Source organism: Camarhynchus parvulus, chromosome 27 (assembly GCF_901933205.1).
Source record: "Camarhynchus parvulus chromosome 27, STF_HiC, whole genome shotgun sequence".
Lineage (NCBI taxonomy): Eukaryota > Metazoa > Chordata > Aves > Passeriformes > Thraupidae > Camarhynchus > Camarhynchus parvulus.
In genome coordinates this window covers 2,397,846-2,409,433 of record NC_044597.1, presented here as the reverse complement: position 1 = coordinate 2,409,433, position 11,588 = coordinate 2,397,846, and the positions used below count along the sequence as shown (strand labels likewise).

The following is an 11,588-nucleotide window of genomic DNA, read 5'->3' as shown; positions in this document are numbered from 1 at the left end:
ACAAAACCCCAAACCAAACAGAAAACCACACAGGCACACTGACATGACACACCCACTGCTGACACCTGGTGATAAAAAGCACTAAGAAAAAAGGATTAGGGTTAGGTTAGAGAAAAGAGTGGTAAAGATGCTCAGTGCAGGGGAACATGAGGCACCTTGCCAAAATATTCCTTGTGTGTTTGACAGATGTGGAGTCAATCTGAGTGCCAGCAGTGTCTGCAGGGGAGCTGTGGGCAGTTCATGTATCACAATGAGGGGCGGCACAATGCAATTCTGCCTGCCCACTGCTCAGAAATCCGTGCTCCTGCCTGAGGAGCTCCTCCTCAGCCTGTGTCTGGCCAATCTTCAGCCTTGAGTCTTTCTACAACAGTGTCTCCGTGTTGTATTTGCTGGGCATGTCCTGATGAAGGCAGGAATGATGAATCAGGCAACCCCAACTCTGGGAATGATTGGCATCTGACTCCAAGGCTTTGGAACGCTGAATGCTCTTTTTATTAAAACTAAATTATATTATGTTATACTGTACTACATCTATACTACAAAGAATCCTAAAGAAAACTCGTGACTGTCTCCTGACAGGACACAGCTTGGACCTGATAGGCTAATTAACATAAACAATTATTGTATTTGCAGGGAATGCCCCGATGAAGGTGGGAATGATTAATCTGACTGCATGTTCTCAGAAGGCTAATTTATTACTTTATAATACTATATTATATTTAAAAAATACTATACTATACTAAAGAATACAGAAAGGATACTTACTGAATGCTAAAAAGATAATAATGAAAACTGACTCTTTCCAGAGTCTTGACACAGCTTGGCCCTGATTGGCCAATGAGTCAAAACAATTCACATGAAACCAATGAAACAATCACCTGTGGGTAAACAATCTCCAAACACATTCCCCATGAGCAAAACAGAGGAGAAGCAAATGAGATAAGAATTGTTTTCCTTTTCTCTGAGGCTTCTCAGCTACCCAGGAGAAAGATCCAGGGTGAAGGGATTTTTCAGAGAATGTGAATGCCACATCTCCTGAGTCATGAGAGAGCTCAGTTTCAAGTCCCACACCCACGGATCCCCCTGATGGGCAGCACAAAACAGTGTTCCCAGCTGCTGTCCTCAAGAGCTGTAGCCCCTGTGACCTGTGTTCCCTTCTCCCACCACAACTCTGTTTTGCTGGTGCCTGGCTTGGGACTCCTTGTCTTGCACAGGAAACTGGACTGGACTGCAAACATGTGCTAACAGTGGCTATTAGGCAACTTTATTTCCACAACTAAATCAATTTCAGCATTTGTGTGCATGCAGAGGAGGAAGATGGGCAGGAGAGAGGACACCTTTGACCCTGAGGCTGCCTTTGGATCAGCAGGCACTGCCCCAGTGTGAAGTGGTCATGGTCCACTGCAGCCTGCACTGGATCTTGTTCATCCTGCTGCTTCTGTCCTGTTCCCCATGAGGCTCTGCAGCATCTGGTGCACCTGAGTTAAGAATTGCTGCAGTATCTCGTACGGATGTGGAGTGGGAAAGAGAGGTTCTGTTGGCATTGGCTCCTCAGAGGAATTTGAGGTCAAGGCTAGCTCTGGCATGGCTGCTGCAGTTGGCTGATGAGTACTGGCTGTAGTAGAGCAGTCTGCCTCTGTTGGTGTTTGCTCTGGCTCCTCAGAGGGGGTTGAGCTGAAGGTTGGCTCTGGCGTTGGAGCCTCTGTTTCAGCTGGCTGTGGACATGGAGTGGGAGTGGAGCAGCCTGATTCTGTTGGCTGTGGACATGGAGTGGGAGTGGTGCAGCCTGATTCTGTTGGTGTTGGCTGTGGCAGCTCAAGAGGCATTGAGATGCAGGGTGACTCTGGTGCTGAAGTGTCTGTTGCAGGTGGGCACACGCCCATCTGGATCAGGATCCAGTTGTAGAAGTACTGAGTGGAGGTGTAGACTCCCGGCTGTTTTGCTTTGGCACAGCCTTTTCCCCAGCTGGTCACTCCAACCAGCCAGAAGTAGCTGGCACGGTTATCTTTGCACACCAGAGGCCCTCCACTGTCACCCTGCAACACAGGAAAGAGGATTAAGGTGCTGTTGGGTGGCTGCTCTTGTAAGAGCCTGAATGAGAGATGCAGGACTTGAGGTGGCTCTTCAAATGCAGTTTATTCCATCCAAGAGGTTCCAGCAGTCCAGGGTCGTGGGTGACAGAGCTGTGCCTACAGCTGTCAGCTCCAGCTGCAGGCAGGCCTGCAGACCCTTTAGTTTAGGTTACAATGCATTATAGACTTTTCTTTTGGTTACAATGCATTATATACTTTTCTTTGCTGAGCATCTTCATACAGTAGAACCAATCTATACCTTAACTTTTATCTATAGCCCATCATAACTACTGTAATTACCATATTCATGTTACTGTTCTCCAATCACTAAAAGTTAGTACATTACAGTTTAAGCTAGGAGTTGTTTTTCAGTTTTCCTGCAGTGGAAAATTCTGAGACCTTTTTTCTACTTGCAACATCAGCAGGCTTGTTTGCTTGGTAAAAACATCTTCTTGTTTGGGGTGGGTTTATCCTTTGCTCTAAGCCATAAAAACCCCTTCTAACTGACACACCCTTTGTGTCCTTGGTTAGCCAGCAAGACTGGCTCAGCAATTCTTTTCTTCTCTATCAAAACTTGCTTCCATCTCTGTTCCCTCATCAGACTCTACATTCCAAAATCTTTCTGCTAAGCATCCATATCTGTGAGACTTTCCTTGTCAAACTTTCATCCTTCCCAACATGCTCTCAGCACTAGAGGCTTGCTTTTCTCTTGCAGCCCCTGCCCAGCTGTGTTCACGGCACAAAAAGGCTCTGCTCAGGTGCTGGAGTCTCCAGAACTCCAGGAGTCTCCAGAACCTTAGCTGGGTGTCTGTGAGGGCACCCTCTTGTATCTGCACAGTGATCCTGGATGGGCAGAGCATGGATGATCCAGAATCTGCACCTCTGGGCTGCTGAGAACACTGGGTGGGCTCTCTGGGCAGAGGGGCAGGCCTGGGGAACTTGGCAAGGAAACTCCAGCAGAAGAGGAAAAGTGATTTGCCAGGAAAGCCCATGGTGACAGGTACCTTTACTGCTAGGGGCTGGCAGCCAGTGTTGGTGTTCAGAAACACAATCACAGAATGATTCTATGCAGGTGCTTTTATTGGAGAGCTCTGGGTGTCAGGGGTACAGACCCAAATCTGACTCTGCCATGGGTTTGGGATGAACATGTTTTATATTCTATCCTTATGTAACTTACATATTCATTATTAAAATTACATTGTTCTATTGATGTTACAATATCACAATACAATGTTCTATTACATTGTTCTATACATTGATTCCATCCAAGCATGGGTTTCTTGTGATCCCCCTCAAACCCTTGAATTTAGTTTCTCATTATTAAATTATAATTATATCTAATTACTAAGCAATCATCACATCTAACAATTATATAATTTATCACATACTGTTTACACAGGTGCAATTTCACATGATCTGGCAAACACAAGGCCTAACATTTCCCAGGGCCTACCTTTAACATTTTCCCAGGGCCTACTAAGCCTAACTTTCTTTCTAACTCCCTGAATTTTCTATGATTTTAAAATCTTTTACTCTCATGGTAAAAAATGCCAATTACTTGGTTTTAAGATTTTAAAAGTTTAATAGTAGTAAAATGGTTATTAAAAATAGTAATATAATTAGAGTAAAAAAATTTGAATGATTGAGATTAGGACAATATTGAGACAATAAGAACAAGAGTCTGAGTACCCCTTTCTGGGCAAAATAAGCCCAAAAAAGGACCCACGTTAACAGAGGATTAACCCTTAAAAACAATAACCTGTTGCATATTCATACACCTCATACATGATGCATAAATTCCATTCAAACACAGGATTCTGTCTGGTCAATGTCAGCTTCTTCCTCTGAATCCTAACAGCATCTTCAGGGCTGAGCAAGGCAGGAAGAAGTTTGTTTCTTCTGATAATGGAGCAATAAATTCTCTTTCTTTGAAAGATTCAGGTGTCCTGTGGCTGCTATCTGGTGTGAGTACCTCATTCCTTTCTTTAAAAAAATATCCCACATACATAGTTTCTATTTTAACATTATGTCATAACCTAAAACTCTATTTAACACACTACTTGAGAAAATTAATACAGCATCACTTTCTAACATAACACATACAATATTCATTTTAATATTTGTGAAAATCATAAAATACGCATTTTCCACAATCAAAAAAGTGAAGTCCTACCTGGCAGGTGTCCATGGCCCCCCGTGGGTAGCCAGCACACAGGTTGTGGGTGTGGATGGCCCCAGCGTACCAGTGGCTGCTGTTGACCAGCCGGATATCCAGGAGCCGGACCTTGGCTTCCTGCAGGACATCACTCGCACCCTGAGCTGGGAGCACAGCAAGGAATGAGCACCCAGCAGCTCCCTGCCACCTCCACTCCCCTATCTGGGGGTGAAGTCATTCCCCTTTGACGCTGGCCGGGGTCTGTGTACAAATCACGAATGGGATGGGGCTGCTGTGGAGCGTGCCTTGAGCTGGTTTGTTTTTCCGCATCAGTCTCATTACATGATTATGATAATGGGAAGATGCCAGCAGCTCACATCTCAGGCAGCAGACCAAGAACTTAATGTTACAACTTACTTTATAAGTTTTTGACCAATCACACAAAGCAAAAGCATATTGACAGTAGTTCCATCCAATTACTATAAGCACACGTACCTTTGGTTAAAACAATGCTTGCTTATTTCGAATACAATACTTACTTGTAAGCTTTAAAACACAATGACAGAGCTCCATTATTAAGCAGCTGTCTCTTCTTCCACTGGATCTTCAGAGGAAGAATACATCCTTCTCTACAGGACCCCCCTGCTCCAGCAGAACCACCCCTGACACTGCAGGAGGACTGCAGCTACAATTCCAATGGGACTGCTGCCAACACCCTGACCCACAGGGTGTCAGGTTGTGTTCTGACTCTGTCAGTGTTGTTCTAGTGTACTGCATTGTTTATTTTATCCTTTTTTTTTTCCTTCCCTATTAAAGAACTGTTATTTCCTGCTCCCATATTTTTTGCCTGAGAGCCCCTTAATTTAAAATTTATAGCAATTTGGAGGGGTGGGGAGAGTTTACACTCTCCATTTCAGGGGAGGCTCCTGCCTTCCTTAGCAGACTCCTGTCTTCCCAAACCAAGACAGCCCAGCTCACCCTCAGGTCCCTTTTTGGGAACTCACCTTCAGCACTGTCAGGACTCCAGCCAGCAATGTAGCAGGTTTTCAGCTCCGACACCGTGAGCGAGGCGTTGGGCACGCAGGCGAGCTGCACGTAGTCACTACACTCCACGGGCTCGTCCAGCTCCAGCAGGGCAATGTCATTCTGCTGGGAGTCAGCCGTGTACTCCTGGTGGGCCAGCAGCCTCTTGACGTGGCGCACCTGAGCCTCGGGGCCCAGGTGGCTCAGCTGGGTGGCCCCGATCAGCACGCGCCACTTGGTGATGTTCCTGCAGGGCAGAGACAGGGCTGAGAGGGAGCAGAGCCGGGTGCTGGTGATGCCTTAGGGTTTGAGCTTCTGTGTTTTTCAGCTGGGACCGTGTTCGCAGGGGTCTTAGGATAAGGGAAGAGATGAGGATCTGACTCCATCTTTCAGAAGGCTTGATGTATTATTTTATGATATATATTATATTAAAACTATACTAAAAGAATAGAAGAAAGGATTTTGTGGGAATCTACAAAATTAGAGGGTTTGGGGAAAGCTGCAAGATGCAAGCTTCAGATACAGCAGAACTGTGAGCAGAGCTAAAGCAGATCAAAAACTTAATGTTACAATTTACTTTATAAGCTTCTTGGCCAATCACACAAAGCAAAAGCATATTAACAGTAGTTCTATCTAATCACCATAAGCACACGTACTTTTGGTTAAAACAATGCTTGCTTATTTTGAATACAATACCTACTTGTAAGCTTTAAAACACAACACACAGAGCTCCATTATTAAGCTTTAACTTTCTTAATATCTTGCTAGATAAACTTTCTGTAGCTTAGAGAGCTATTCAGACAAGCGTTAATACACAGACCATTGTTCTATTTGCTCTTGCTTTTCTACAGTTTAAATATTTTTTCTGCTGACCTATCTCATGGCTGCTGCTTTAGCTCTACTCACAGTTCTGTTGTATCTGAGGCTTGCATCTTGCAGCTTTCCCAAAACCCTCTTATTTTGTGGATTTCCACAATTCCCCCTCTCTGTTTACCCAAAAAGAAACCTTCATAATCGTGTCAATAATTACTTGCATTTCGTAGGAATGATAACAAAGGTTTGTGGCTCCAACTCTCAGTCCAAGCCAGCTGACTGTGATTGGCCATTAATTAGAAACAACCAACATGGGCCAATCAAAGATCCACCTGTTGCATTCCACAGCAGCAGATAACCATTGTTTACATTTTGTTCCTGAGGCCTCTCAGCTTCTCAGGAGGAAAAATCCTAAGGAAAGGATTTTTCATAAAAGATGTCTGTGACATTCATCTATTTGTAATCCTGCATTTAACAGAATGAATAAATTTGTGCTGAGGCCACAGGAATCTCACCTGATGAAAATCCTGGCATAACAAAGGGTAGTTCTGGTGTTAGGAAAATTAATCCACAAACACCGGAGGTTTATGTCCAAAAAGGAGACAGAGAAGTCCTTTCTGGCTTTATTCGAATAAAGGGGGAGGCCATGTGGCATTCCCCTGGGATCTCTCAAATTTTTGGAGGACTCAGCCTCCTTTTCATCCCAATTTCCTGGCTGCATTTCCCTGGATTATATATAAATAAATATATAATCCAGGGAAATGCAGAAGGCATTCCAGAAGGGCGTCGAGTGATTGGCAGATTCAAAGGATGCCCTCTACCCCTGGAGGGACATTGGGCCATCCAGGTGTCCTTTGTCCCTTGAGACCTCTCCTGTCCCTGGTTGGTGGCTCCCTACCCCTTCCCTGCCCCTCTCCCCGGGGTTCAAAGGAGCAGCAGCCACGGGCTCAGGGAGTTCTGCTGGAGCTGGTGCTGCATTCAGAGGCCTGTGGGCCAGAATAAAGCTCTGGATCCAAACCCTCCATCAGAACCGACTCCTTTCCCTCACCATCGCCCTAAAGCTTCTCTGGCAGAGGGAAACCTGAGGAGCAGCCCCTGTTATGGGGGGAAGCTCTATCCCAGCACCACCAGAGCTCCTGCAGGCCTGGACTTGTCCCCACGGGCCCAGCTGCAGCACCCAGCCAGCCCAAAGTGTCTGTGGGGTGAAACACCACACACCAGCCAGCCCAAAGTGTCTGTGGGGTGAAACACCACACACCCAGCCAGCCAAAAGTGTCTGTGGGGTGAAACACCACACACCAGCCAGCCAAAAGTGTCTGTGGGGTGAAACACCATAGTTGTCACTCTTTGGTTCAGCAGCAAGGCCCAGACAAGCTCAGGCACATCCCATCCAGCTACATTGGTAATTATTCCAATAGCTCCTCCTTACCTGGCCTGGAGGAAGCAGTGGGCTGCTGTGAGGACCCACTGTGGGCTGATGAGGGACCCGCCACACGTGTGGCCGCTGCCATCTTTCCTGGGGTCCTGGATGCTGACAATCCAGGGCCAGGCCCCTGGCAGGGCACCTGTGCCAGCCATGATTCTGTAGTCAGCAGTTATGGAGCTGAAGTCAGAAGCCATGGGCCGCTGCCCACAGGTCCCTCTGGAAACACAAAGTCATTAGAGTGATCAACTTCTGGAATGTTCTGCCCAGGGAGGTGGTGGAATCACCATCCCTGGAGGTGTTTAAAACAAGCCTGGATGTGTCACTGGGTACCAGGGTTTAGTTGAGGTGTCAGGAAATGGGTTGGACTCGATGGTCTTGAAGGTCTCTTCCAGCTCAGTGATTCTGTGATTTCCCCCAGCTCTGCTGGGGAAACACATCTGGGGAAACACTCTGCTGGGTGCCATCCCTGGATGTGTTTAACAAAGCCTGGATGTGGCTCTGGGTGCCAGGGTTTAGCGGAGAAGATGTTGGGGCTGGGTTGGAGTCGATGATTGAAGGTCTCTTCCAACCTGGTCATTCTGTGAATTCTGGGAATTTTGGGACTGGGGAGGTGGTGGAGTCACCATCCCTGGGGGTGTTTAACAAAGCCTGGATGTGGCACTGGGTGCCAGGGTTGGGTTGAGGTGTTGGGGCTGGGTTGGACTCGATGATCTTGGAGGTCTCTTCCAACCTGGTCATTCTGTTCTGTTCTCTGTGCTCACACCATTCCCACAAGGTCATTTCCCCTGCAGTGCTCACCAGTGACACCAGGACAAGAGGACACAGCCTCCAGCTGTGCCAGGGGCAGTTTAGGCTGAACATCAGGAAAAAATCCTTCACAGGAGGAGGGAGTGGGCATTGGAATGTGCTGCCAGGGAGGTGGGCACCATCCCTGGTGGTGTTTAAACAAGGCTGGATTGGCTCTGGGTGCCAGGGTTTGGTTGAGGTGTCAGGGAATGGACTCAATGATCTTTAAGGTCTCTTCCAACCCAGTGATTCTGATAATTCTGTGAATTCTGTGATTACTGCCCTGCCCAGCAGCTGCTGCTCCTCCTGCTGGCTCCTTCTGCCCCCTCCCACATGGGGTTTGGGGTGTGACAATGGGGGACAAGCCCCCTCCCATAGCCTGGGGCCATACCTGCAGTTGTCCCAGGTGCCATGTGCAGGTGTGTACACAGCCAGGAGGATGAGGAGGTACAGCAGGCTCATCACTGCCAGCTGAAAGAAACAAAAGCTTGTCTCTTCCAGGGCAGCCTCTGAGCCGAGTGCCTGCAGCAGCTGCATTGCCCCTGGCACCTGCAGCCCTGGGGCTGATGTCACAGACTGGGTGGTTCCAGGTTCTGGGCATGGTGGCCTCACAGGGCAGGGAAAGGCCACAGCCTCAGAGAGCCACAGGATGGTTTGGGCTGGGAGGGACCTTGAAGGCCATGAAAGGAAAAAGGGGTCCCATGCCTGCAAAATGACACCATGGGGAGAAAAATCTGGCACAAAGGGAAAGTCACTCCAAAGGCTCTCCCCAGTGGAGCAGAGGGACACCCAGGTACCCAAAAAGGAGCAGAGGGACACCTGGGTTCACCCCAGGGAGCAGAGGGACACCCAGGTTCCCCAAAGGGAGCAGAGGGACACCCAGGTTCCTCAAAGGGAGCAGAGAGACACCCAGGTTCCTCAAAGGGAGCAGGGAGACATCCAGGTTCCCCAAAAGGAGCAAAGGGACACCCAGGTTCCCCAAAGGGAGCAGAGGGACACCCAGGTTCCTCAAAGGGAGCAGGGAGACATCCAGGTTCCCCAAAAGGAGCAAAGGGACACCCAGGTTCCCCAAAGGGAGCAGAGAGACACACAGGTTCCCCAACAGGAGCAAAGGGGCACCCAGGTTCTCCCTCTTTTAGGGAGCAATCAGGATCAAAATTCTGGTTTTTTTTTAAGGCTGTCAGGAGCATCCCTGGGTGCTTACCCTTTGATTTTTATCTAAATCCGCAGTGGTTTTGATGAGGCATCGAAATGAAGGGCAGAAAGCAGATCTTCCTTCCCTAAAGCTGCAGCTTCCCCCCAGCTCAGAGGGAGCAGAATAAACCTTGGCTGGGAGCAGTTTTGTCACAATGCCCCATCACCTGGATCCTCTGGAGAAAATCCCAATCCTTGGCCATATGGATACCACAATCACAATGTATCAACTGAGTTTTCTGTCATGTACTTCTTTTTCTTCTGGTTTCTTCAAAATGTCCTTGAGACCTTTAAATTCTGCATTCCTCGTGTCCCATTTCAGCAATATATCTGTCTCTCTTCAGACTTTGTTCATTGAGGCATGCCAAGGTTTAGTTTAATAAAACTTTAGACTGTCGGTAATTTTTCCGGTAATTTTTCCAGTAATTTTTCCAAACTTTGTTCCCGAAGTTAAAAGTTAATTAAAAGTTAGTTTTAAGTTTTTAAATTAAAAGCTTTCATGCTCCCCTATGAGCAGGGGACAGGCAGTGGTCACAAGTGCCATTATTAATGAGAGAATGACACATTTCTTCTTTTTTAGGCATAGCAGCATATGACAAACTTGGGAGAACAGAGGACATCTAAAGTACAATAACATAACTATACATCACTAAAGCTTTTTTAATATTTACACAATAGTTCTCTTTTAATTGTGAGAGCCAATCTTGGATCCTGATCTGAGGCTGCTGTGGGGCTTGCAGGGAAAAAGGACAATTATTGCCTAGTTGGAAGTGAGAAGAAAAGCCTAATTGCTAAATTAACACAAATATAAATGGAGTTTGTGGTGGTGCTGTGGTGGTTCTGGCCCCTCCTGCCTGTGCCTCAGGCTGTCCCCAGCAGGAGGGTGTTTGGTGGGCCCTGATCTCCAAAAATCTATCCTTAACTTTCACAGCCTTGTGTGACACAACTTGAACCCCAGTTCAAGTGGAGGTGATGCCTTTTGGGACTACATAAACACAGAGGCCAGACAAAATTAGGGGAATAAAAAATGGTTCTATTTATTGAAGAGCCTTCAGGTACATTTTGGGCAGATGAAGTTCCCCCAGGTTCTACACCCAAAAATGGACAATGGGTCATGGATTTTTATATTTTTATAAGTTTGGTCCATTTGCATATTGGGGGTTAATCTTCCAATTACAGCCGCAGGTAATGAAGTCATTTACCCCAAGTTTGCTCCCCCCAACTCACTTTTGTTCACATCTCTTGGGGCCTGAGGCAGTGAGGTGTCCTTGGAGAGGAATTGTTGTGTCTGACCAGAATGGGAAAGCAGCAGCTCACACTGTGTGTGGAGTTTAGAGTTATACAGGAAAGAACTGCAGGACTACAAATAGAGGAAAAATACAAAAAGCTAAAATCTGAAGGCATCAGGGGTGAATAGCAGCCACCTTGAAGCATGAGGAACACCAACTGCTGCTCAGAACTCCAGAGCCTGGCCCAAAACCACGTGGATCAAGTGCAGCAGGAACAAAACTGCCTCCAGCTGTCCTGAGTGGGAATGTGGCTAAAGCTGTGTCTGCTCAAACCCAGCCTAACCAAGCCTGGAGGAAGGAGTCAATGTGAAGCTGTAAAAAGCTGCCCAGGGGAGGCAGCAGCTGGCTGGGGGCCTGGCAGCCAAGTTCACCCAGCTCAGGCTCTGCTGGGTCCCTTTGGTGGTGCTGGCCCAGGTCAGCCTGGGGGTACCTTGAGGGCAGATAAAATTCACTGTGTTATGTCCTTCAACTCACCCTTGGGTTACAATGCACAGCAAGCCAGTATAATGTAAGCCAAAACTAACATATTGCTATATTTAAGCATCAAAGCAATAAATCTCTTATAACTGGCATTTTCCTGGGACCCAAGCAGATTTTCCCTTCTTTCTGTTAATTTTTAGTAACTGTTATCTCTTGCTTTTTCCTGCCTTGAACATCTGCAGGAAAGGGGGGGGGGTGGGGGGGGTGGAACCCCTCCTCTCCCTTTCTTTCTTGGCATGACGCCTTGTAACTGTTTTATTATTTCCAAATATTAATTACTGTATCCATATTGATTACTGCTTCAATTTTGTCAGCACGAATCATACCTATTTACCACAACTGGAAATGAC

The 11,588-nt window shown here is 47.0% G+C and overlaps 1 protein-coding gene across 1 annotated transcript; it reads right to left on the bottom strand.

Annotated features, from left to right (window-relative positions):
- Positions 1-1,424: 1,424 nt before the first annotated feature.
- LOC115913799 (acrosin-like) lies at positions 1,425-8,737 on the bottom strand. The gene is made up of 6 exons (XM_030966023.1): positions 8,667-8,737; positions 7,493-7,705; positions 5,232-5,497; positions 4,246-4,391; positions 1,787-2,036; positions 1,425-1,744 (listed from the first exon to the last, which is right to left on the bottom strand). Exons 1-6 carry the CDS (start codon positions 8,735-8,737, stop codon positions 1,425-1,427), a joined length of 1,266 nt encoding a protein of 421 aa, XP_030821883.1.
- Positions 8,738-11,588: the final 2,851 nt, after the last annotated feature.

Excerpts from the sequence above, each read along its gene's own strand:
- LOC115913799 (XM_030966023.1), bottom strand. The coding sequence starts at position 8,737 with ATGAGCCTGCTGTACCTCCTCATCCTCCTGGCTGTGTACACACCTGCA. Across the intron at positions 5,498-7,492 it reads CACTGCTTCCTCCAGGCCAG|GAACATCACCAAGTGGCGCG; the intron begins GTAAGGAGGAGC and ends TCTGCCCTGCAG. Across the intron at positions 4,392-5,231 it reads GAGTCCTGACAGTGCTGAAG|CTCAGGGTGCGAGTGATGTC; the intron begins GTGAGTTCCCAA and ends CTGTGCTCCCAG.